Genomic DNA, 22,060 nt, shown 5'->3' on the forward strand with positions numbered 1-22,060 from the left:
GCACAGGGGGGCCTTGTGTGTAGGAGATAATTCGTGGCAGCTGCTTTCTAAATACTGATGTTTGGTTTAGATGAGGGCTCTGCCTGAGAATAGCATGCAGAAAGCAGGACAGGGCGATTGACTTTAAATTTACCAGGTTTTTACCTGCACTATTTTCACATATGTCCACATCGGTTTCAGTAAACTTCACACAGAGTTTGTACAAGGGAGATAAAATGTAAAAGACATTTAAATGGATAGTTCTACATGTACTCACATCAGGTATTGTCTAGAAACATTCAGGAAAACAGCTTTAATGAAGCTGTTTTGCTCTTCATTGTGCCTTGTTCATTCTCTAGAACTCTTCGAAAATATATCAAGACTTTACCTTGTTTGGTGTTTTGATTGGATAGTGGGGAGCTCTGTCTTACATTCTGGTTCATAATCTCCCACAGGTGTTCATTTGATTTGAGATCTGGTGAAACTTCTGACTCATATAAGTTACATACTTTCATTCAGTGTTCCTTTGTACCCTATTGATGTGGAGGCATTGTTATCCTAGAAAAGACTGCTCACCTCAACACACATAAACACAGAAATATTATATTATAGGCTAAATGTGATAACTCAGAGCACCTTTATTATGATTTAAAGTGACCTTTTCCTTTCAGGGGACAGGTGGACCCAAACAATGCTTGTAAATTGCGCCGTTACCCTTACCCTTTCAACTTGTCAGACATATTCATGTATTCTTGCGTGCAAAGAACAGAAGCAAGCACACAAAAATATATCTGAAGAAGCTAATCTTTAATCTGGTTTGTTTGTTTTTTAGTTTTTCTGCACAGATGAGCAGAATATCCTTGTTTGTTTAGTTTTTGTATTTGTGCCTGAGCTCAAGCTTCTGTTGGTGACAGCTGATCTTGACTTGTCAAAACCAGAACTCTCCACTCTTTGTTCACCTTCTGTTGAGGCAGAGAGCTCTTTGTTGTGGGGAACTATCTAGCCCTGATGCTTTTTCACCCAGCAGTGGAAGCTAATTAAAGGGCTATCAGCTTTAACCACCCTCTCTCCCCCCCTCCACCTCATCTGGAGTTGGTTAGTAAATTCTCTGTATAGGAGGGCTATGTAAGCAAATGGACTGCACAGGACGTTGATATCAGCTGTTTAGCTGTTTACATAGTATGGCATTGCGGGGTTCACTTTCATGAGGCTTGCATTGATGGTGTCTCTCGGTCTTAGTTGTTGATTTTAATACTCCCAGTAGCACTATTAAATGTTATTATAAACATACGAGTGATAATTTCATAGCTTAACCCTTTCTCTGGTACAAGCATTGGGTTTTAGTTGATTTCGTAGACTGTTTTTAGAATTAAAATACACACACCTGAACGTGGTCCATAAGTTAATTAATTCTTGACTGAGTAAAATCTGTAAAAGTTAAGAAGATTGCTCAATGTGGCATAATCTCTTTTAAATTTTTTAAATTTACATCAGATCCTGCCCATAATTCATGCCAAGTTATTATTCCTCTTGCGGCTCCAGGAAAGATTAACAATGAGTTTTCACTTGTGTTTCACGTTGAGCTCTCTTGAATAATCTGCCAAACTCATTTCTAGGGGATCCCTGAAGACCTTCATCCACACAGTTCACCTGCTGCAGAAACAAACTGATCTGGGCCACCTCCCTGTGTCAGACGTACTGTACAGGTGAGGGAAACTGTTTTGATTTAACTGAAAGACAATGCCTAATAACTTCCCCAACATGTAACTACATTATATTTCTCCTGTTCAAGACTTTTGCTCCTGGAAGGAGGCCCGGGGTCTCCATCCTGCCTCTTGGGGGGAAAACACTGTGTTTCCTGGGGTTTTGAGGACATGCTGCCCACACCAGATAATTCTGCTGGAGGAGCAGAGAGTAAAGGTAGAAAACAATTTCAGAAAAAGTTTTTGTGATACTTAAAATGAAAAGATATAAATAATATGCAGCCATGGTTGAAAGTTTTTAGTTCTCTGGAATGTAAGTTGTGGAAAAGATGCTCCTTGTCTCACTTGCCATCATAATACTTCCTTCCTGTTTTATTTATTCACTGAACTTGTTTGAAATGCATCTTAAATCCAAGCAATTATCAAGGGTGGAAAGACCATTGTTCCTCTTTGGGTTTCATTCGATGTCACATATAGAGAAAACATTTTGTCTTGAGTTGAAACTAAAGATCTTAAGTGGATAAAAGAGAGGAAGTGGAGTGATGTCTCTCTGTCTCACAGATGACTATCTGACGTGTGATGGAAGCTGAACAGGGCATACTGTACATCTATTTTTATTGAGCCATAAAGTAAATCTGAGCATTTATTTTTCAAGCTAAATGGATCTGTTCATTTTAAGTCTTTTTTTCTTTTTTTTTATCAGATCTCTGAAGACATCACTATTTCTGAATTTGCAAAAGTCTGCAAAACAAAGACTTGGTCCACTTTTTTTGCATCCTAATTCTCTTGCCTGGTTTTGTCCACTCTTTTGTTGATCCCTGCCCCTACAGGTTATTCAGCTGTCTTTGATGTTTCTTTCATTTACCTCCTACTGAATTCCATTGGTGCCTGTGTTTTGCAGATACTGACCTGGGACGCTGTCTAGCCACAGATGGGCTATATCTATATACCACTAACTCCTCTGGGAGAGGACTCAGCAAGCTTGGCTCTGGTTTACATGGGACATTGAGGTAATGTGACACTACCTCTAGCCTCCATTCCTCTCTCTTCAGCATTCAGAGAACAGAGGGAAGAAAGAATGAAGCAAAAAAAAAAAATCACAAAAAATACTTGTGCACTGAAAGGCATTATTTCCTAGACATTTAAAAAACATTTCCTATTGTATATAGTTATATTCTCTCATGTTACTGATTTATTTGGTTTATTTAATTTAATGATATTGTAACGAATTGCATACTTTGCTGAAAACTAGATCCTCAAATAATGTTTTTTAGAGCTGATTGAGCCCAGAATTTGTCCAGAGACATTATGAGGGTATACATGCATTATTGGTCAGCCAGCTTCTGAAGGGCAAAGCACACTGTGACCTTACAAAACAGATATTTGGATTTCAACTGCAACGTAAATGGTTGTAATTCTAGCTATTGTTTGCAAAGCAGCTTGTATGAAAGAAGTAGCACGCATCAGGCCAGGGTATTGCTAACTGCATGCTTTAAGTATCTTTGGGGGGTTTTGTTATTTGTTTTTGGGGGTTTTTTAATCGGTCTCAGAAATATTACCTTAAAAAGCTAAAATTCCCATTTGAGAATTTGATTTAAATTAGAGTTAAAGACAGATGCTTTGAGTGCCGCCTTGCAAAAAGAGACAGAGTTGCAGTAAGCTGCTTGTGTCCTGATGGGAATTTGTACTGACGCTGATCAACCCATGCTGCTCGTCTCACATTTTCTCTTCTTACTGTGGCTATTCACAGCAACACTCAGTATGACAAGTAGCTTCCCAACAGTTAGACAATATGCTGTCAATAACTTGTCAAAGTCTACTCTCATTAAGGTCAACAAAGCAAAGTGACTGCGTAAAAAGAAGGAAGGCACACTGTCAGTTTTTATACGATCAACACATACCGTACATTTCTGGATTCTTATTGATTGTAAGGTTTGATTTAATTTGTGGTAGCTACAGGATTTGACCAAAAACTCACAGTTGAGTGACAAATTAAACAATAAACCAACAAAATGTTTTAGTGAGCTGCCTGAGCATCTTTAGTATGACTTGGAATAAACTCCAAATGCAGACCAAAGGAATCAGTGCTATGTGTTTGTATAGGGGATTTGTGTATTGTCGAAATGAAGAGTTGGAGCCCGGCTGGGTGGTGTTCAGCAGCGGCCGCCTCCTCCACCGTCCCTCATCCTTTGATGCCAAGCCACATCAGCTGTGCCAGGTCATTGATCCATTCACCCTCCAGGTACTGTCTACTTTCATTACTCTATTTTAATCAGAATCAGAATCAGAATCAGAATACTTTATTGATCCCTGGGGGAAATTATTTTAAGATGTATGTGGACTTATTCTGTAAATTCTGTAGATGGGATGTATAATCTCAACAGATCATGAAGTTCTTAGTGGGAGAATGTTTTTCTTTATTCATCGCAGGTACAAAGGACACAGAGGGGTACTGTTTAATTTGGTATCTCAAAATTCAAGTATAACTAATACCTAAGGCTAATTTTCACTCTTTTCTCTTCAGGTGTGCCAGATTGTGCCCATGCCAGCCCATCACTTCCCCGTGGGCAGCAGCATGACCACACTGCACCTCTGCTCAGACGGAACCTATCTGTACTGGGTGTGGTCCCCAGCCAGCCTCAATGAGAAAACACAGAAAGGCCACTCTGTCTTCATGGATGTCTTTCACTTGTCGGTGAGTATCTCGTGTCCTGCAATATAGTCTCAGCAGTATTTATTTTGTCTGTGTCTTCATTAAATCTTTGATGTCTTCTCTCTCCTATACATGGTGCAGACACAGACAGGGTTGTGTGTTGCAGACATCTTGCAGGAGAGGGTTATCCTTACTCGCAAAGAAGGCGAGTCCTCCAAGTGCTTGAATGAACTTCTCTTAAGTCGAATGTCACGCTTCCGGGCCTCCCATTCTGCCACATTGGCTGCTCTCACAGGCTCTGCAATCACCAACACTGTCAAAGAGGAGCAGTCTGGTAATGGTAGAGAAACTATAAATATCCAAAGTTCATACATGCTGTGATTCATTTGGATGATGTGGTTTTTAAAATATTTTGTTGAATCCTTTTGTAGCGGTCAATACTAGCTGTGGACTCCCTCTAAAGACTCTGAGAAGGACCCCGATGTATGTTTGTGGCACCTATCTGGTAATGCTGGTTTCACCTCCTGGTGTATCTGGGAGCTCTGCCACACGCTCCTTGTTTGGAGGTACCAGCAGCCTCTCCTCACTTAAAAGTAAGCGCATGCAAACACATGCACAGGCTCACTGCTAAATCCTGATTATGTTGAGTTTTTTGTCACTTGTTTTTTGGTTACTTTTTATTTATTTTATTTTTAATTTTAGAAAGTCTGACACTAAGCTTACTAGCTGCCTGTAGATATTCTGTATAAATCTGATTAAATCTGATGTTCCAAATAAGTATTAAGCATCATTTATGACAGTGGCTAATTGCTGGTGAATACACAGCATTTAAAATAGTAACATCTTGATGGGTTAATGAGTTAATGTTAATGGTCAATGAGAATTTTGGGAATGCCCCACCCCCCACTGCTTTGTATCATAATTTAAGTCATGAGTTTATTAACTATTGCTCTTATGTTTTTCGTTCAGTTTTGGCCTCCAGTCTGGTCTTTAACCTGGCTGATGGTCAGTTCAGCAGTCGCGCAGACCTCATTGATGCTCCTGGCAGTTCTTTAGGCAGGGGAGCCCAGGTGGCAGGGCTAGGTGAGCTGAAAACTTGTCACATTTTACTTCTACTTACGTGCGGCAAATAGTCACGCACTACATAACTTTTACTTCTGCATTCTTTGAAGGAGCGTGTTATGATGCACTGAACAACTTGATCTGGACCTGCTCCAGTGATTACATAGATCAGTGGTGCAACCCCGGGAACCAAGCCTTTCATCATGTGTGCCATAGACTCGGTGTCAGCCACGTCATCAAAGAACCCAAAGGTAGGTGATGTAAACAACAAGTGGCTTGTTTTATAAGATTAAATCATAAAAGTGACAGATCTGCATAATTTGTCCTTTAACAGAGGAGACTGTGGCCACTGGCGAGGTGATCAACCAGCTGCTTCATCATGTAGGTGCTATGTGTATCCACCAGCTCAACTTGCTGGCAGCCAGCAGCAACAGTTTGCCCTTGGGGGCCTTACTGGGAAAACAACACCCCATTGAGGCCCGTCACTTCAGCAGCATCTGTGACATTATGGAAAAGGCCATGGTCAATGGTGACACCTGCATCATCCACTGTATCTTAGTTGTGTTTCAGGTGATTTTGGGTGCAGCTGAATTTTGCCAAAAAAACCTTTAGCATTTTCTGTGTGATTCTAACGTTGTTGTGTATATTTTCTACCATTTACAGGTAGTGTTTAGGTTTTTCAATCCTCAGTCAGAGCAGAATAGGGAGAGTGTGCGCCGTGCAGGACTCCTACTGTGGCAGCTGCTCATGGCTCCAGTGGACCAGATAGGAGCAGAAATTCAGAGAGAAGTCTGCTTGGCTATTAGGTAAGTTACAATTACTCAAAGACAGAAGTAATGGTTGGATTTGTGATCATGATTTCATTTTAATGAACCTTTTTTTTTTGTTGTTGTTGTTGTTTTTTTTTTTTTACCTCTTCTCTGTAGCTCAGGCCTCAATATTTTGTATCAGGGGGAGGCTGAACTCAACAAACTACTGAAACTGGTTCTAACCGAAGGTGATTGGCAGCTCAGGCTTTAATTTAAGTGACACCTCCTGTATTTTATTCTCATTATTTCTCACATGGTGTATGTTTTTTACCTTTAATATTCAGGTGAAAGAAACAGTGGATTGTCTCAACTTCGGGATGTCATCCTTACAAATTTGGCAGAACAGTTGCAGAAGAATAGATTTGGAAGTGAAGAGGATGACCACTACAGGCAAGTGGCAGCCTTGTGGCAACAATACTATCTTTTCTCTTTAGATCTGTGTTTGTTTAAAGTTGTGGAAATCTGTCTTCTTTTACAGATTGAATGATGAGCTGCTGCATTGTATCCTCAAGACTGTAGTCCGAGAATCCTGCCTCCTCATCACCAAATGTCAGACTGTCGCCCGAGATGACTTCCAGAAACTGCTCTCCACTGTGCCAGTATGAATATCAATTCAGCAGCACTTAAATGCTATCAATCCAGACTAAGATCATTATGGCTTGGAAGATTGCATTCATACAATTTAAGATGGTTTCCCTTCTCTCTAGGTGGTCTCACCTAGTCTGCGCTACCTCATGGCTGTTCAGAACCACCTCCTCAGTAATACCATTCTTATCCGTCCGGATGATAGTGATGACAGTGACAATTCCCTACAAGGGGAAACAATGAAGGTACAGGTAAACATCCCCTTTAAATACCCCTACCTTTTTGAAAGTGGAGTCTGTGTGTGTGTCAATGAGAGACCAACACACCAAATGAAGCAATGGCTTTTGAAGTTCTTTAAGGGTAATGCTGAAGAGTTTGTGCGCAGTGCAGTTTTTTGTGATGTCATTTATTATTTGTTGAAAAACGGTGTGTTCATACTCAAGGTTACTGATGACAGCAATGAAACAGAACAATCTAGAGTTTGTTTTTAATCTGTTGGCATGGAGTATGTATTAATAGTTACATATTGAGTGAATGTAATTACTGAAAATCTTGGAAGCAGTGTTACGTAAGTGTGGGCCTACTCTGTGTCATCCTCAGGAGCTGCAAAGCAGCATCCTGTCCTTAGCAACCAAAATCCTGGTGGGATGTGATGAAGTATTGGAAACCCTACAGCAGGTCACCACTGCTCTGATTAACAGCGACATAGCTGACAGAGAAACCAGGTGAACTTTTAAATACGTTTGCTTGATTCCTTTAAAATCTTTTTACCACTTATGTTGGAACATTGCACGAAGACATTTGAAGCCAGTTTGTATCACTGTAAGACCAGAATGTACCTGTCAGAAATTAAACTAGACATGAAATTCGCTTTGTTGGGTCTTGTGTACTATATCACCATGAAAGAAGATTTAACTGAACCTGATTAATGCTGATCTTGTTAAAACAAAATGGAACAGTGAGGGAGGTGGTATTTATTAAAGCAGGTTCTTAGAATCACTGTGCCAGACTTTCCTCTTCTCATCTTGTTTTTTTTTTTCTGCTAACAGCAAAACTAAAATTTTCACTTGTTTTTTATCTTCATTTTGTTAAGGTTGAAAGGCTTGGAACAGATTACCAAGGCCACTATGCTTGGGCACCTGCTGCCGGTGTTGCTCACCTCTCTGATGCACCCAAACCTGCAAACCCTCACCCTCGCTGATGCCCTCATGCCTCAGTTGGTGCAGTTGGTGCTCTATACCAGCCAGGTCAGTTTTGTCAGTCAAGGAGGAGATGGTTCTTGTATATTTCCTTGAGTAGAAAAAGCAGCTGTTATTAAGTTGCTTTTTTCCACTCTGTTTTTCAGACTGCCTTGTTACTAAAGACTCAGTCTCCGCTTTTTACTGAAGAGTCTCTGCCTGCTGGTGGCTCTCTGGGCCAGGGAGCAAAGACATGCACTGCTGATGACAAGTGAGTTTTCTAGATTTCACCATAAGAATTAAGCCAGGGAGTGTTATTCTGCATAATAAATATTTTGAAGAGGTGATTTTCTTCATGGCACCGGCTGTGTCTTAAGCTCAAATTTTAAAATGACTAACTTATTTGTATCATAGACTTCTTGATGAACGTGAAGAGCCTGGCTTCCTGACAGGACTGAAGATCCCTGCTCCATGGGCTGCTGGGAAAACAGTAGAGACTGTGCATCCTGTAAGGGACAATTACAAATTCAAGGAGACCGTACACATCCCAGGAGCCCGGTGCCTGTACCTTCGCTTTGATTCTCGCTGCTCATCACAGTATGATTATGACAAGGTAATGACTCTTCCTGTGTACGAGCTGGAGACACAATCATACTTCACCTTTAGACATCTTTTTGTTCAGTTTCTGAAGAATGGTATTGTGGATTTTTTTTAAACAAATACATTCTCTATTATTATAGTTGGTTATCTATGCCGGTCCCAACACCAATAGTCGTAAAGTAGCAGAGTATGGAGGAAACACTCTGGGTTATGGCAGTCGCAGTGTCCTGGGAACAGGATGGCCCAAAGACCTTGTGAAGGTAATAAAAGCAAGTATGAATTATTCATTGATAGATGTTCATAGATAGTTTGAAGAGCTACATTTTGCTCTGTGTTCTGCTTTAGGTTGAAGGAGACACAGTGACATTTTCTTTTGAGATGAGAAGTGGACGTGAACATAATACCCCTGATAAAGCCATGTGGGGGTTCTCCTGCACTGTCAGAGCTCAGGTAACAATTCAAATGTCGTCAACATCTCTCTCTATATAATTTATTTATTTATTTTTACTTTTTGAAGTAGTCTGAAGATCCTGTATATCTTTTTTTGTTTTTACAGGAGTCATCAGAAGATGTCTCTGGAGGTCTCCCCTTTCTGGCAGACCTTGCGCTGGGGCTGTCAGTGCTGGCCTGCTCAATGCTCCGCATTCTGTATAATGGGCCAGAGGTGACAAAAGAGGAGGAGGCCTGCCATGATTTGCTCTGCTCAAAGCTGCTGCAAAGGTAACGGAGCTAAAATAAAATGTGTCCCATTAATAGTAACTAAATGTGATGTAGTAATCCTTACATGTAGGACATATTCTTCTTCGGTATCTAGTTGAGTCAAAGCTGAGCTGCTAGCAGCCTAAAATGAGTAAAAAGAAATTTCCCTCTAGGTGTCAGTGGCAGGTGGAAGCAAATGGTGCCATCTCTCCAGCCCTCACGCCCAGTCCTTCACCTCTGCCACTCACTATTGAGGAGGATCGGGAGTTCACTTACCCAGCTGACGTGCTCATCCCACCTCCAGGCCTTATGCCAGGGACCTACTTTGACTTGCCCCGAATTCGCCTTCCTCCGGGCATCATGTCTAGGCTTCGAGAAGTGTCCGGAAGGGCTCGACCACAATTCCGCCCAAGCATAAAGTAAGAAATTAATTCTTTCAGTCTTGACAGAGTATGGCATCTATATACTGTACATGGATTTGTCACTCTCCCTAAATGGTTGAGACAAACACCCCACTAATTTAGGGCTTCTGGTTTTTATATATTCTGAAGGAAAGTCAAGAGTCACAACAGAGTTGATATTAATATCAAGGTTTTTGTTCATGTTAATTCACTTCACAATAATTTTTAGCTTGTTCTTTGTTTTTTGTAAGGGAGGTGATAAGACCAGATGTTATGGAAGAGGTAATAGTATCTTGCGTGATCAAACATTTGAGCCTGGTGGATGCGCTTCAGTCACTCGTCAACTACCAATACCGCGAGGATCACACAGAGGAATATGACCTGCTCTGTAAGATCATGGCTGAGACCTTTAAGAAGATTAATGCTATGGAGCGGCAGCTGCAGGTAAGTTTATGCTGACCATCAAGGTTTTTTGAAAACAGTATTTTATCGATTAATTATGCTTGCAACAAGTGAAAGATATTGTTGTATTTTCAGTTTTTGTTCATGCTATTAAATAAGAGGTTAAGATTAGAATTCTTTATTTGAGCAGTTTAATTTATTGGGTTAATTTATTAAGCCAATTTTCCTCGGGATGAATAAAGTAGTGATGGGATTTCCGGCTCTTTTTAGAGATCCGGCTCTTTCGGTTCGGCTCACTAAAAAGAGCCGGCTCTTTCGGCTCCGAACCGGCTCTTCAGGTTGTTTTGTTGCTTTAATTAATTTATTATTAACAATAATATAAAATTATGCACAAAAGGAATTACTAACAAGTGGTTTTATTTATATATGTTTATATATAAATATATGCGGTGGCCCCTAGAGACAAAACACGTACAAACTCCAAAACACATTTCTAGCATGAACTGAACTTCCAAAGCCGAGCTACTAGATCACTTAAATTACACAATTGAAAGCATGTGTGTATTGTTTGTGTATTTATACACAGGCACTCATATATATATTCAAATAATTTAAAAAAAAGTTCATTTACCTGTTATTACCACACACCAAATCCGGTTGTTGGTACTTGCTGGCTTGTGTAGCCACAAGATAACAAAGGCTCAACACTGCGCCCAGCATCCTGGAGCACTTCTGTTGTCTTTTGTACGTGTTTTGAGTTTTTATGTGCTTCTGAGTTTTTACGTGCTTCGGAGTTTGTACGTGTTTTTACGTGTTTTGGAGTTTTTACGTGTTTTGGAGTTTGTACGTGTTTTTACGTGTTTTGGAGTTTGTACATGCTTCAGAGTTCGTACGTGATTTGAAGTTTGTATGTGCTTTGTCTCTAGGGGCCACCGTAAATATACTTTTATTTATTCACTCCACATAAAATGTAATAAATAAATCATATAATACAAAAATCAACTATTCACATTTCAAGTTTTAACTATTTAAATTTTCAGCTTTTTCCTTTCACAAATTTAAAGTGAAAAGAACACAAAACACTGCAAACCACAACACAATTAAATATAAATTATAATATGAAAACTAAAAGAACATGCATATTCTCTGTCATATGGACCTGCATGAATAAACTTTCTCAATCCTTTATCATCTGCAACTGAAAATAGTTGTGGATGATTACTATACCTTTCTAATGTTGTTGTCCCTGCCTCTCTTTCTCTCTCTCTGGCTCTGTTCCTGTGCTACTGAGTGTAACTACCGCCCCTCCCCCCTCTGCCCAGCATAAAGCACAAGGCTCGCGTGCAGAGTGAAGCGGAAAAAAAGTGCGAGAGAGAGGCTGAGAGAAAGAAAAAAAAAAAAAAGAAAACCCACGTGACGGCTCGCGATAAGGAGCCGGCTCGCGTCGTTCACGTCAAAGAGCCGGCTCTAAGAGCCATTTCGTTCGCGAACGACCCATCACTAGAATAAAGTATTATCAATCAGTCAATCAATCAATCAATCAATCAATTGTTTAAGTTCAAATAAAGTTAATGTTAAAGAGTACCTACAAAAAAGAAATAAGAATATCTAATCTTTCTAAAAAGAAAGAGTACCTATAAATAAATAAACAGACAGACCTTAAGACAAAAAAGAGTGGAAGACTAATACTGTGTCTAATCATTTCCTGTGTTGCTTTCAGAGTGTAGCAGAATTGGAACAGAAATGGCAGAATGAGGTAGAGGAGGCCCAACAAGGAAAACTGGAGAACAACACGCCATTTTTTCACGACTACCACTTCTTTGAGGTAGACTGCCACAGATACACTAATTTCTGTAATCAACCAATGATAAGATCTCAGTTATTTAAGTCTGTTCTTTTTGTGTCTTTTTGGTTTTATGTCTCTCGTTTTTTTTCTTTTTTTGTTTGTTTTTTTTGTTTGTTTGTTTTTTAACATCACCAGAACAAAATGAAGGAATTGGAATTACTCTGCTCACTGAAGGAGGTCCCACTTGATTTTAGTGATTTGGAAAATGTTGTCCTTGCTTTGAGGCAAGTATTAATTATGTAGCTCATTTACACTTTTACAGGTCAGTTCGTTTTCTAACAGTATTTATTTGCAATAACAGGGAGAAGTTCTTTCAGGAGGTGAACAGTAAACACATCAGAAGTAGCAGCCCTCTTGCTAAAACTAAAACTCTGGTGAAAAGTCTAATGAACCGCACTGAGCTACTGCTCCATGTCACCATCGCTCCACATTGCAGAAGTCTAACCAGCACACCTGCTGGCACACCAGGCCCAGGTAAATGCGTATCTGTTTGTCTGCCATCTTTTGTTACAGGTGTTGTTTCCAAGTGATGCTTTGCTGGTTAGCAGGACTGAAATTAAAGATTTCTTTCTTTGAACTCGTGGTTTTCAAATTTTTGTTGTGCCCAAGGCACATCAACGAGAGTATAACTTTTGATTATACTGTCAGACAAAGACACGTTCAGGCTATTTGAGTCAAGCATCTTATCAGATTTTATTTTTTTTTTGCATGAGTGTTGACTGCACTAGCATATGCCTTACATGTATTACCTTTTCAAAGCTTTTCATACAATCTAACCAACTGTCTTGCTGCCGCTGGTTCATACCCAGTGTGTGATGGCTTTTTATTATCCTTTGAAAACAAGTACATTCAAAGTACTGCACCTGAAATTTAATAAGTCACCCAGAAGTGTTTGTGAAGTATAATGCAGTAATAACATATGGTTATGCAACTCACTGACCACTATTTGGAAACCACGGCTTTAAATAGATGTTTTAGACCTGTGATTAAAATCATCTACGCTCCTGAAATATTAAGATTTAAGCATATGGCTACTGTTATGTAACTCAGACTTGGGATGTTTCTCCATTGGAGAAAAAAAAAGCAAAGTTTTTATAGGTATCTGTGTTTCTGTGTAATTAGATGTCAGTAACTGTTAAAGTTTGATTTTCACCCAGTTCTTCTTCTGTTTTTTCTCAGCCTCTCAGTCTGTGTCTGATGCCAAGACGGTGATCCCCATGGTGAAGCAGCCAGTCTTCTTGCGTAGCATGTCTGCACCTTCTGACTTGGAGATGATTGCTAACCAAGACTTGGAGTTTACACATGCGCCACAAAGGTATTCTTCTGTCTGTATTAGATAAAAGGAATGCAAGTAACTTATAGGAATAAAGAGTGTTTGACTGTATTTGCAAACCTTTTTATCTTCAGAAGGCGACACCACCCTACTAGTCATCGCAGCAGCTCATTTACCCTGCTGCAGTCTTTGGCCATAGAGGACAGCCGAGACAAGCCAACATACAGTGTGCTGCTGGGACAACTCTTTGCCTTTATTGGAACTACACCTGATCAGGCTGTAGGTTTTTCACTCTTGCCAGTGCTTTAAATTTATTGTTTGGCATAGATGCATTCAAATAAATGGATGGAATTCTGATTTGCATTAAGGTAATTTGTAGCTCTTTTGTCTGTAGGTCTCAAGCAGTAGTTTCCTGTCTGCTGCGCAGACACGTTGGCGGCGAGGCAGCACACGAAAGCAGGCGCTTGTTCATATGAGGGAGTTGCTCACTGCTGCTGTTAGAGTTGGTGGAGTCACCCACCTAGTAGGACCTGTCACTATGGTACTGCAAGGTGGACCAAGGTAAGACTAGAGGAGGAACAGCAAATGTAAATTTGAGTGTACTCTGATTATGCACACTGATGAAATATAAGAATATATATATTCTTGTAGTTATGATTTTGAGCTGTCAGGTTAAACTATAAACAAACATTTGGAATTGTGTTTTTTTTTTTAAACTTTTTGTTTGTGTGCCATCTGTGCAGGATTGAGGAGCTGACCTGTGGGGGAATGGTAGAGCAGGTGCAGGAGGCCTTTGGGGAGACCATGACGTCTGTAGTGTCACTATGTGCACGCTACCCAATTGCTTGTGCCAACAGTATTGGCTTACTTTGCACAATCCCTTACACCAGGCAAGCAAACCTATTTTAACTTATCTCGTTTAATATTCCTGCAACCAAGGCCTTGATTGCTTACCCTAATTTTTTACTTGTGTTATCATAGGAGTGAGGAGCAGTGCCTCGTTCGCAGTGGGCTGGTTCAGCTTATGGATAGCCTGTGCAGCTTAAGTGGGCAGAGGGAATGCAGTTCAAATGAAAAGCAGACCAAAAAACAGAAGGTGGCCACCATGGCTTGGGCAGCCTTTCAGGTGCTGGCCAACCGATGTATTGAGTGGGAGAAGGTGGAAGGTATGAAAAGTTTGTAGATACTTTGATCAAATTCCTAAAAGGCTTTTTTTTTTCATGCTGTAAGATGAAATATTATGATTATTGTGATGATGGATTAACAGTCTTTGCTTTTACTCTTCAAAGGTGGATCTACAGATGCAGTTCATTCAGGTCTGGCAAGACAGGTATCCAGCCTGCTGACCAATCACCTGGCAAGAGCCACAGAATGCTGTGGGAATCAGGCAGCCGGCAATGATGCGTTACAGGATGTGCTCAGTCTGCTCAATGATCTTTCCAGGTAAAGTTTATCTCATGTAATTTTTCTGTGTGTTTTGGGTGTTCATGGTAGCACTGTCATAATGTAGTAGCTAAAAGAAATGATGAGAAACCATGATGTGTAGAAACACTGAAAAACTTAAGTTTATTTATCTTAGCTTTTGGTGGATCAAGATTTTTAGCATGGACATCTGCTGGATCATGGTGATTATAACTGGGATATAAAATGAGATAAAGACTGTAATAAATCTAATAAAATATAATAAAATTCATAATATATATTGAGGATATTAAAATGTAATTTATTTTTTCTTAGGGACAAAAGCAAAGTGAATAAATATTACTGATATACACAGAACTCTAAATATCACATTGCTATATTAGGGCACCAATCTGCAGTGACTTATTAAGCCAGCTGCAATACCAGACACACCTGGGACTCGAAGCCAATGATTGAGTAGTGCACTCTAATGGAACAGCTAGCGGTAACTCATGGTGCAGAGAGAAGCTGAGAAGCCACAGAAAGAGTTAATAACAAATCAGCAACTATACCAAGAATTAAGTCCTCAACAGTCAGCCTCCCTGCAGTTCTTGCAGTTCTACAGCATACTGTAATAACAGCCAAACAAGAGCATGTGAGAGACAGAGAGAAAAAAAACTCCAGTTCACTTTGTGGTTTTGTTTATCGAAGTGAGTCTCCAAGTGTGTGAGAGAAGTAGCTACAACAGTAGAAAAATGAATGCTGGTAATAATGGTCACCTTACCTTAGATGATCTGAGGCTGAAATGTAGTAGTTACTGAAAGAGAGGAGAGGCATAAAAAACTGGTATTGAGACTGACTCTATAGCTATATTGGCCTTGGATTGTGCGCCATGTATTATCATGTTTTTGTTTTTCTAACACTTTTTTTTGGTTATTAATTATCACCTGTTTTTGTATATCGCAACACCGACAATTCATACAGTGTATGTTTATGTTTTAGGAGCCACATAGGGAAAGCCATCCTGAGCCAGCCAGCTTGTGTCTCCAAGCTCTTGTCTCTTCTGCTCGACCAGAGGCCCTCACCAAAGCTAGTACTTATCATCCTGCAGCTGTGTCGTGCTGCCCTGCCGCTCATGAGTGTGGAGGACTGCGGTAATGTGGCTCTGCCCTCATGGAGCTACTCCATTAACACGCTAGATGCTGAGCAACAAGATGCCAATGATCCAGCCTCGCGCATTGCTGCCTTGCTGCTAGCCAAGCTGGCAGACTATGTAGTACCAGGTTTGTCTCTCTTACCTAGAACCTCTAAATGCTGTCCACCATCTGAATAAAGGCAAAAATGGTAAAGCAACTATACTGGATGGTTATAAAATTGTCTTCTCCTTCTTATTCCTATATTCTATTTGCCAGGCTGTCAGACTCTTCTCTCACCCAGCTCCTCTGAGCCAGACACAAGTCTCTCTCGTGCCAGTTCCAAAGGAGCTCTCAAGTCTGATGATGTTGGGGAGGAGGGAGAGGCAGTTGATGGCAAGCTTTCGATTTTTATCCACAAGAGAGAGGACCAGTCATCTCATGAGGTTTTACAACCACTCCTTAGGTATGATTTCACCTCATATTTTTGTTTTGGGTTTACATTTGCAAGCTTACTCTGGGTGTTTCTGACTTTACTGTTTTTCCACTCTTTCCAAAATGTAGCAGCTCTGAGGGGCGTCCCTTTCGACTGGGCACTGGAGCAAACATGGAAAAAGTTGTAAAGATGGACAGAGACATGACAAAGGTAACTTAAAAATAACTAAACCAGAACCATAAAGTGCCTGTTTTTTTTGTTTTGTTTTTTGTAACTGCCATCTTTATCTCTGTCCTATTTTAAATGTTATTTAGAGTGGATGCTGTGAGGTGATTACAGAAGAAGCATCTGCTGCCCTGAGGAAAGCCAACAAGTGGGCCCAGTCTGGTCTGATAGTGAGCGTTGGTCCACCTGTGGAGACTTTAGCCCAAGAGACTGCTGGGGGCATTACTGCTGGCGACAAGAAGAAAACTGCTCAGACTGCTGTTTGCAGAGACAGGAATGCCGAGTTGGCCAGGTGCTGTTTCTGTGATTTAGACATTTTATACAAAATGAATCATTTAATATTTGCAGTCATATTTGCAAGTGGATACTGCCAGGTTGTAGGTGTATGTTGCAGATACATATTCTGATCTTTGGTTGTAACATTTCTTCTTAAAATCTGCCTTAATTAGGTCAGACCCGGTACGCCCATTTATCAGTGGCCATGTTGCCAACAGCATGGCTGCAGAGGTCATAGCCCTGCTTCATAGTCTGCTCACTGCTCCTGAGTCCAACACTGCTCAGATCTGGACAAGCACTGCTGAGAAAGTAAAGCATTATCCTGTTTCTTACCTCCATATCAATGATTATACTTGATATTGTTTGCTGATAGTGTTTCTCATGGCTGTTTTGCAGGTTCTCTCCCGGGCGCTAATGTTTATCCCTCAGCTGGGCAAGTATGCTGAGAGTATTCTGGAGAACGGCAGCAGCAGTGGCAGAAAACTGGCTAAACTGCAGGCCATTGGCAGACAGGCTGTTGCTGCACTCTGTGCTCTTGGAGGCTTTAAAGAAACTATCAAGATTGGTTCTGAGGTTCAGGTTAGTTCATATATCAAAGATACCACACATTATTATTGCATATATTTATCAAGATGGTGTGATCCAATCCATTGAAACCACTGAAAAAATGAACTACTGTCATTTTTTATCGTGCTTCCTTTGCTCTGCAGGTGGTAGGTAAAGGAGTGCTGGGGAGTGTGGGTATAGTTATGTCTATAAATGAGCAGGAGGGCATCGCTACTGTGAAGTTTCCGTCTTGCGAGTATAGGAAAGCTTGCAAAGCTTCAGATATCCTGACAGTACCAATATCACGCCTCTGCACTCCCAGATCTGAGGTAAGAATTCCAACAATAGGTTATGTACAGTTCTTATTATAGGCCAAAAGTGGCAATCTGATTGTCACTTTTGGCTCTCCCCACAACAGGCTCTTCCTCTCTATAAGCTATCAATCACAGAGAAGGTGGTACAAGCTGTGCAGTCTATGCTTCTGCCACAGGAGGGCAGTCTCTCTATTCACACTTCTTTACCAGCTACCGGAGATGGCTCCAGCCCGGTAATGGCTGCAGTGCGCTTGCTGGCTGAAATCAGAACTAGGTGAGTAAATAGTAATGCAGGTAACCTTGTGCATTTTGTCTGATTGGTCAGGTCTGTGTCAAAATATCTTGGGGTTTGAATTTGGAATCAACTTTTGAACTTTTTAGTCTGAGTCTCATACTTGCATTATAAGGGGAAACTATCTTATATTTAAAATGTAAACCCCTTCAGACTGGAGCATCATTATGTGATATGATGTGATGTTGTTGTTTTTGTTTGTTTTTTGTCAGGGCGTGTCTGGTGATGGCCCAACTTCTAGAGGACAGCTCCTTCTGTGAAGAGTTCATTCAGCAGTGTCCGGCTGCTGTTGAGGTTCTCAACCTGGTTGCCCAGGAGTGCAGCCCTGGTGAGCATATACAGATATGTCATCAGCTGGTACTTCTCAGCACCATACCAGTTTAGCAACTGTGTGTCTGACACATTTCTGTCATCTTGTGCAGGAGAGCGCCTTGGCATGGTTGAAGCTCAATGTGAGAGAGTAAGAATGCTATATCGGGACTGTGCTCGTCCACCACCTCCACCACTGCAGACGGACAGACGTCAGGTAGGGGCTCCTAAATACATAGACAAATAAATACATAGAGGTTATTTTGGGCTCCTTCTGTCTTTTCACCTTTGATCTGCTTGTCTTAACAGCCAAAGGAGATTACTTGGTGTCCATCCAGAGTTTTCCCTCCAGTCCGTGCCTGCATGTTTTCATCCCGTCTGACCTCTGTCACCTTCTTGGCTGATCCAAGTGCTGGAGGAGGGCTTCCCAGAGGCACTTTCATCTACGCAACCTCTCCCGTACCAGTTCAGGTGGGCACATCAGAGGAATCCACTCCTGCAGTATTTTAGTTTGTTTGAACAAATATCAACGATTAGTATGAAATATAATTATTCACTTATAATTTATTTATTTATAATTATTTACTTGGAGCCTGTCCATAGTTTAAACTTTTCTATCTTTGTCCTTGCAGGCACCATCGTTTTACTGGGAGATAGAAATTGTCTCCTATGGAGACTCAGAGGAGGACAGTGGGCCAATTGTGTCTTTTGGTTTTGCACCTGAAGCAGAGAAAAGGGATGGAGCATGGACCAACCCTGTTGGCACATGTTTGTTCCATAAGTATGTAGCTATTAAAGCGAAGATACTCCCTTTGGATTTCCTCTGCTCTGTTTCTCTTACTTGATTGCTGACTGCTTTACTCTTTTTTTTTGTCATGCTGTCTCTGTGTGCTTGTCTCCTCTCTGTCTGTGTGTGTCAGTAATGGTAGGGCAGTGCATTATAATGGCTCCAGTCTGCTGCAATGGAAGAGTGTCAGGCTGGATGTGGCTCTACTTCCTGGTGAGACAGTAGCCAAAATATCTTTCTTTCCATATTCAATCGATCATTTCTTTTGTTTGATTTACACAGCTTGGAAATCCATACGGCAGTCTGTTATGGATTTGAAATAAACGTTTTACATGCAATGTTGCTTACCAGGCTGCTCTTTCAAAAAGCTGATTGAAAAGCATATCTTGCTTTCTTAACTTAATCTAACTTGAGCTGTTTCCTATGTTAGCATGTTTTAAAATGTGTCATGACCTGTTCACATCAAGCCATTACTGAGATGTGGATGTTCCATCTGCATGAACACAGGTGATGTAGCTGGAATTGGATGGGAGCGTTCTGAGGGCACTCCACCTCCACCTGGTCAGGCCCCTAAAGGCAGGGTGTATTTTACCTATTGTGGTCAGCGGCTTAGTCCCATTCTTGACGATGTAGCTGGTGGAATGTGGCCCCTGGTACACATTCAAAAGAAGGTGGGTTTCTGCTAAAAAGGGCTCATTTATATTTGAACTGCTCTAGGAAAATGTACTGGATTATTTATATGCATGTATATATTTATATATTGACTTTCTCTATATTCCTTTGCAGAACTCAAAGATACGTGCCAACTTTGGAAGCCGGCCTTTTGCATTTGCTGAAGGCCAAGCACACAGAAATGCTGCTGACTTGTGTGTAGACCTTGCAGAAGAAATCAGTGCAAATTTTGAAGCACTGCCCTTTGCTATGGCCTCAGACAGCGATAATGATGCAGGCGCTAGTGTTACTTCGGACTCTGGTTCTCATGGACCCCCTTGTCGGATTGCAGCTGTTGCAGTTGCTCAGCAGCGTATGTCTCTTGTCATCTCGCATTCCTTTTCAATAATTTTTTTTCTTCCTTGTCGATTTGTATTTTTGCCTCATAGCCTAGTAACCTTTGAATATTTGGCTTTTGCAGAGTACAACAGTGACCAGTCCTGCCTTTATAAGGTGGAGCTGAGCTATGAGAATCTGGTCACCTCTGGACCCGACCCACATCCTCCCCCTATTGCTGATGATGAGAGTGATGATGAGGATGATGATGATGTTCCAAGAGTAAGAAAAGTCTGCAATGCTCAAAATTGTGTTGGAAAAAGTTTTAAGCTTAAGTATTTCATGACTGAATTTTGATTTGACTTCAGGAGGACCACTATGCCCTTCTGGTGAAGGCATGGGAGACAAAAGTGTTCCCCACAATTCGTAGACGGTTCCGTAACGAGGCTGAGAGGAAATCGGGCCTGGACCAAATCAAAGGAGCTCTGCAGCTGGGTAAATAACTTATATTACAACATGGCCAAAAAAATCTTGCGTGCCACTGCAGCTTTCCATGACAATAAACACTTAACCTGTGCTGTTTTAACTTTATGACCCTTAAGATGTTTTTGAAAACTAAATGGAGCGTTAATTGCGTCTAAAAGTCAAAATAATGTCATAATAGGAAGAACGTTTTGTACATGTTTATTTAACCGCCTTAAGGTTTATTGCTGATAATTTAGGTTCACTCATAGACCAAGGAATTAAGTATCAAATCAAATCAGACCTCAGTTTTAATACTACATGCTTTAATGTGCTTCATGATTTGATGATGGGATTCTTGTCATCAACCCTCATTAAATAGATGTCTGAAGTTATAAAATTAATCACTTACCAGACTGTCTACCTGTACGTAGAGCTGAGACGCTGTTTCTGGTTTCAGGCATGGTTGACATTGCGAGGCAGACAGTGGAATTTCTGTATGAAGAGAATGGTGGCATTCCTCGAGATCTCTACCTCCCAACTATTGAGGATATCAAGGATGAGGCCAACAAGTTCACTATCGACAAAGTCCGCAAAGGTATGAAAGGAAATAACATTATTTCATGAAGCACACAAAACAAAGTCTTTAGACATCTGTACTAATATTGCACATAGTTACTTTTCACTTGCTGCCACTAGGCTTGAATGACCTTATTGTAATTTCCAGTGGGGAAAAAAATCAAATGTATATACAGTGGTCCCTCGTTTATCACAGGAGTTGCGTTCTAAAAATAACCCGTGATAGGTGAAGTCTGCAAAGTACCCAGGAGACACGGCATGAGATTGATTGACAGTGGTCTACAGCCAATCAGGACACAAACACAATGTGCTGTTAAAAAAAACAAACAAAAAAAACATGCAAAATTGCACAAAAAAAATCCACAAAACAGCGAGGCCAGGAAAGGTGAACTGCATTATAGTGAGGGACCACTGTAATATGATGTGATGTCATTTAAATGATCCTCGTGGTGATGTACTGTTTCAACACAGGCTTGACTGTGGTCATCCGATGTCCTGACAGCAACAATACCAACAGCACAACAGGGGGAACAGCACTGCCGAAATTTGCCATCAGGGGCATGTTAAAAACTTTTGGTTTGCATGGTGTTGTGCTGGATGTGGACTCTGTAAGTATACTCATTTACCATTATAAGCGTTTTCTATCTTAACAACAAAGATGCTGATGAACAAACTGTTTGCTTTGTTAAGGTGAATGAACTGGTACAGGTGGAGACATACCTGCGTAGTGAGGGTGTGCTTGTCAGGTACTGGTATCCAATTGAAATGCTGGAACGCCCACCTGCTGGATCTCGCCGTACTGCGGCTAATGGCTTGGTCTCATTAGACAGTAGCAACATTCAGATTCACAGGTAACATGTGAATCCAATGAGGATAAATATGACACGTCTACATGCTGCACAGAATCATTCATGCAGCTCTGCTTTATTTTAGGGAACTTCTTCGCTGTGAGAGTGCACTGGCCAGATTATACTGTCGCATGGCCTTGCTCAACATCTTTGCCCCCAAGAATCCGCACACCTTCACTCGTCTCTTCCACATACCTGCTATCCGTGACATCACCTTGGAACACTTGCAGCTTCTATCTAACCAGCTGCTGGCTCCACCCCTCCCTGGTGAGTGT

General features: G+C 40.9%; 1 protein-coding gene across 2 annotated transcripts in view; it reads left to right on the top strand.

The window, feature by feature from the left end:
* The window catches only part of LOC146656745 (putative E3 ubiquitin-protein ligase HECTD4), a 41,349-nt gene that overhangs the window by 4,769 nt on the left and 14,520 nt on the right, over positions 1-22,060 (top strand). Inside the window, exons 3-56 of one of the 2 annotated variants that reach the window (XM_085424515.1) lie at positions 1,596-1,685; positions 1,772-1,899; positions 2,584-2,692; positions 3,786-3,924; positions 4,207-4,377; positions 4,477-4,675; positions 4,767-4,928; positions 5,305-5,418; positions 5,508-5,648; positions 5,732-5,967; positions 6,061-6,203; positions 6,324-6,394; positions 6,491-6,596; positions 6,685-6,805; positions 6,914-7,042; positions 7,392-7,516; positions 7,885-8,038; positions 8,137-8,240; positions 8,384-8,582; positions 8,710-8,829; positions 8,915-9,019; positions 9,126-9,289; positions 9,442-9,687; positions 9,921-10,113; positions 11,792-11,896; positions 12,053-12,145; positions 12,223-12,391; positions 13,097-13,232; positions 13,325-13,469; positions 13,585-13,751; positions 13,934-14,080; positions 14,172-14,356; positions 14,480-14,633; positions 15,594-15,874; positions 16,004-16,190; positions 16,289-16,370; positions 16,475-16,677; positions 16,835-16,970; positions 17,058-17,240; positions 17,372-17,536; positions 17,626-17,795; positions 18,026-18,141; positions 18,236-18,339; positions 18,432-18,593; positions 18,755-18,903; positions 19,043-19,122; positions 19,417-19,580; positions 19,696-19,933; positions 20,042-20,178; positions 20,265-20,391; positions 20,819-20,956; positions 21,409-21,545; positions 21,628-21,788; positions 21,871-22,052. In XM_085424515.1, the coding sequence (XP_085280641.1) occupies positions 1,596-1,685; positions 1,772-1,899; positions 2,584-2,692; positions 3,786-3,924; positions 4,207-4,377; positions 4,477-4,675; positions 4,767-4,928; positions 5,305-5,418; positions 5,508-5,648; positions 5,732-5,967; positions 6,061-6,203; positions 6,324-6,394; positions 6,491-6,596; positions 6,685-6,805; positions 6,914-7,042; positions 7,392-7,516; positions 7,885-8,038; positions 8,137-8,240; positions 8,384-8,582; positions 8,710-8,829; positions 8,915-9,019; positions 9,126-9,289; positions 9,442-9,687; positions 9,921-10,113; positions 11,792-11,896; positions 12,053-12,145; positions 12,223-12,391; positions 13,097-13,232; positions 13,325-13,469; positions 13,585-13,751; positions 13,934-14,080; positions 14,172-14,356; positions 14,480-14,633; positions 15,594-15,874; positions 16,004-16,190; positions 16,289-16,370; positions 16,475-16,677; positions 16,835-16,970; positions 17,058-17,240; positions 17,372-17,536; positions 17,626-17,795; positions 18,026-18,141; positions 18,236-18,339; positions 18,432-18,593; positions 18,755-18,903; positions 19,043-19,122; positions 19,417-19,580; positions 19,696-19,933; positions 20,042-20,178; positions 20,265-20,391; positions 20,819-20,956; positions 21,409-21,545; positions 21,628-21,788; positions 21,871-22,052 (8,072 nt within the window). The remainder of the gene's footprint in view (positions 1-1,595; positions 1,686-1,771; positions 1,900-2,583; positions 2,693-3,785; positions 3,925-4,206; positions 4,378-4,476; positions 4,676-4,766; positions 4,929-5,304; positions 5,419-5,507; positions 5,649-5,731; positions 5,968-6,060; positions 6,204-6,323; positions 6,395-6,490; positions 6,597-6,684; positions 6,806-6,913; positions 7,043-7,391; positions 7,517-7,884; positions 8,039-8,136; positions 8,241-8,383; positions 8,583-8,709; positions 8,830-8,914; positions 9,020-9,125; positions 9,290-9,441; positions 9,688-9,920; positions 10,114-11,791; positions 11,897-12,052; positions 12,146-12,222; positions 12,392-13,096; positions 13,233-13,324; positions 13,470-13,584; positions 13,752-13,933; positions 14,081-14,171; positions 14,357-14,479; positions 14,634-15,593; positions 15,875-16,003; positions 16,191-16,288; positions 16,371-16,474; positions 16,678-16,834; positions 16,971-17,057; positions 17,241-17,371; positions 17,537-17,625; positions 17,796-18,025; positions 18,142-18,235; positions 18,340-18,431; positions 18,594-18,754; positions 18,904-19,042; positions 19,123-19,416; positions 19,581-19,695; positions 19,934-20,041; positions 20,179-20,264; positions 20,392-20,818; positions 20,957-21,408; positions 21,546-21,627; positions 21,789-21,870; positions 22,053-22,060) is intronic. The other variant, XM_085424516.1, reaches the window with a different exon arrangement.

The sequence above is a fragment of the Rhamphochromis longiceps genome, linkage group LG12, assembly GCF_057381845.1.
Source record: "Rhamphochromis longiceps isolate RC_006_pf linkage group LG12, R_longiceps_female_GT1.1, whole genome shotgun sequence".
Classification (NCBI taxonomy): Eukaryota; Metazoa; Chordata; class Actinopteri; order Cichliformes; family Cichlidae; genus Rhamphochromis; species Rhamphochromis longiceps.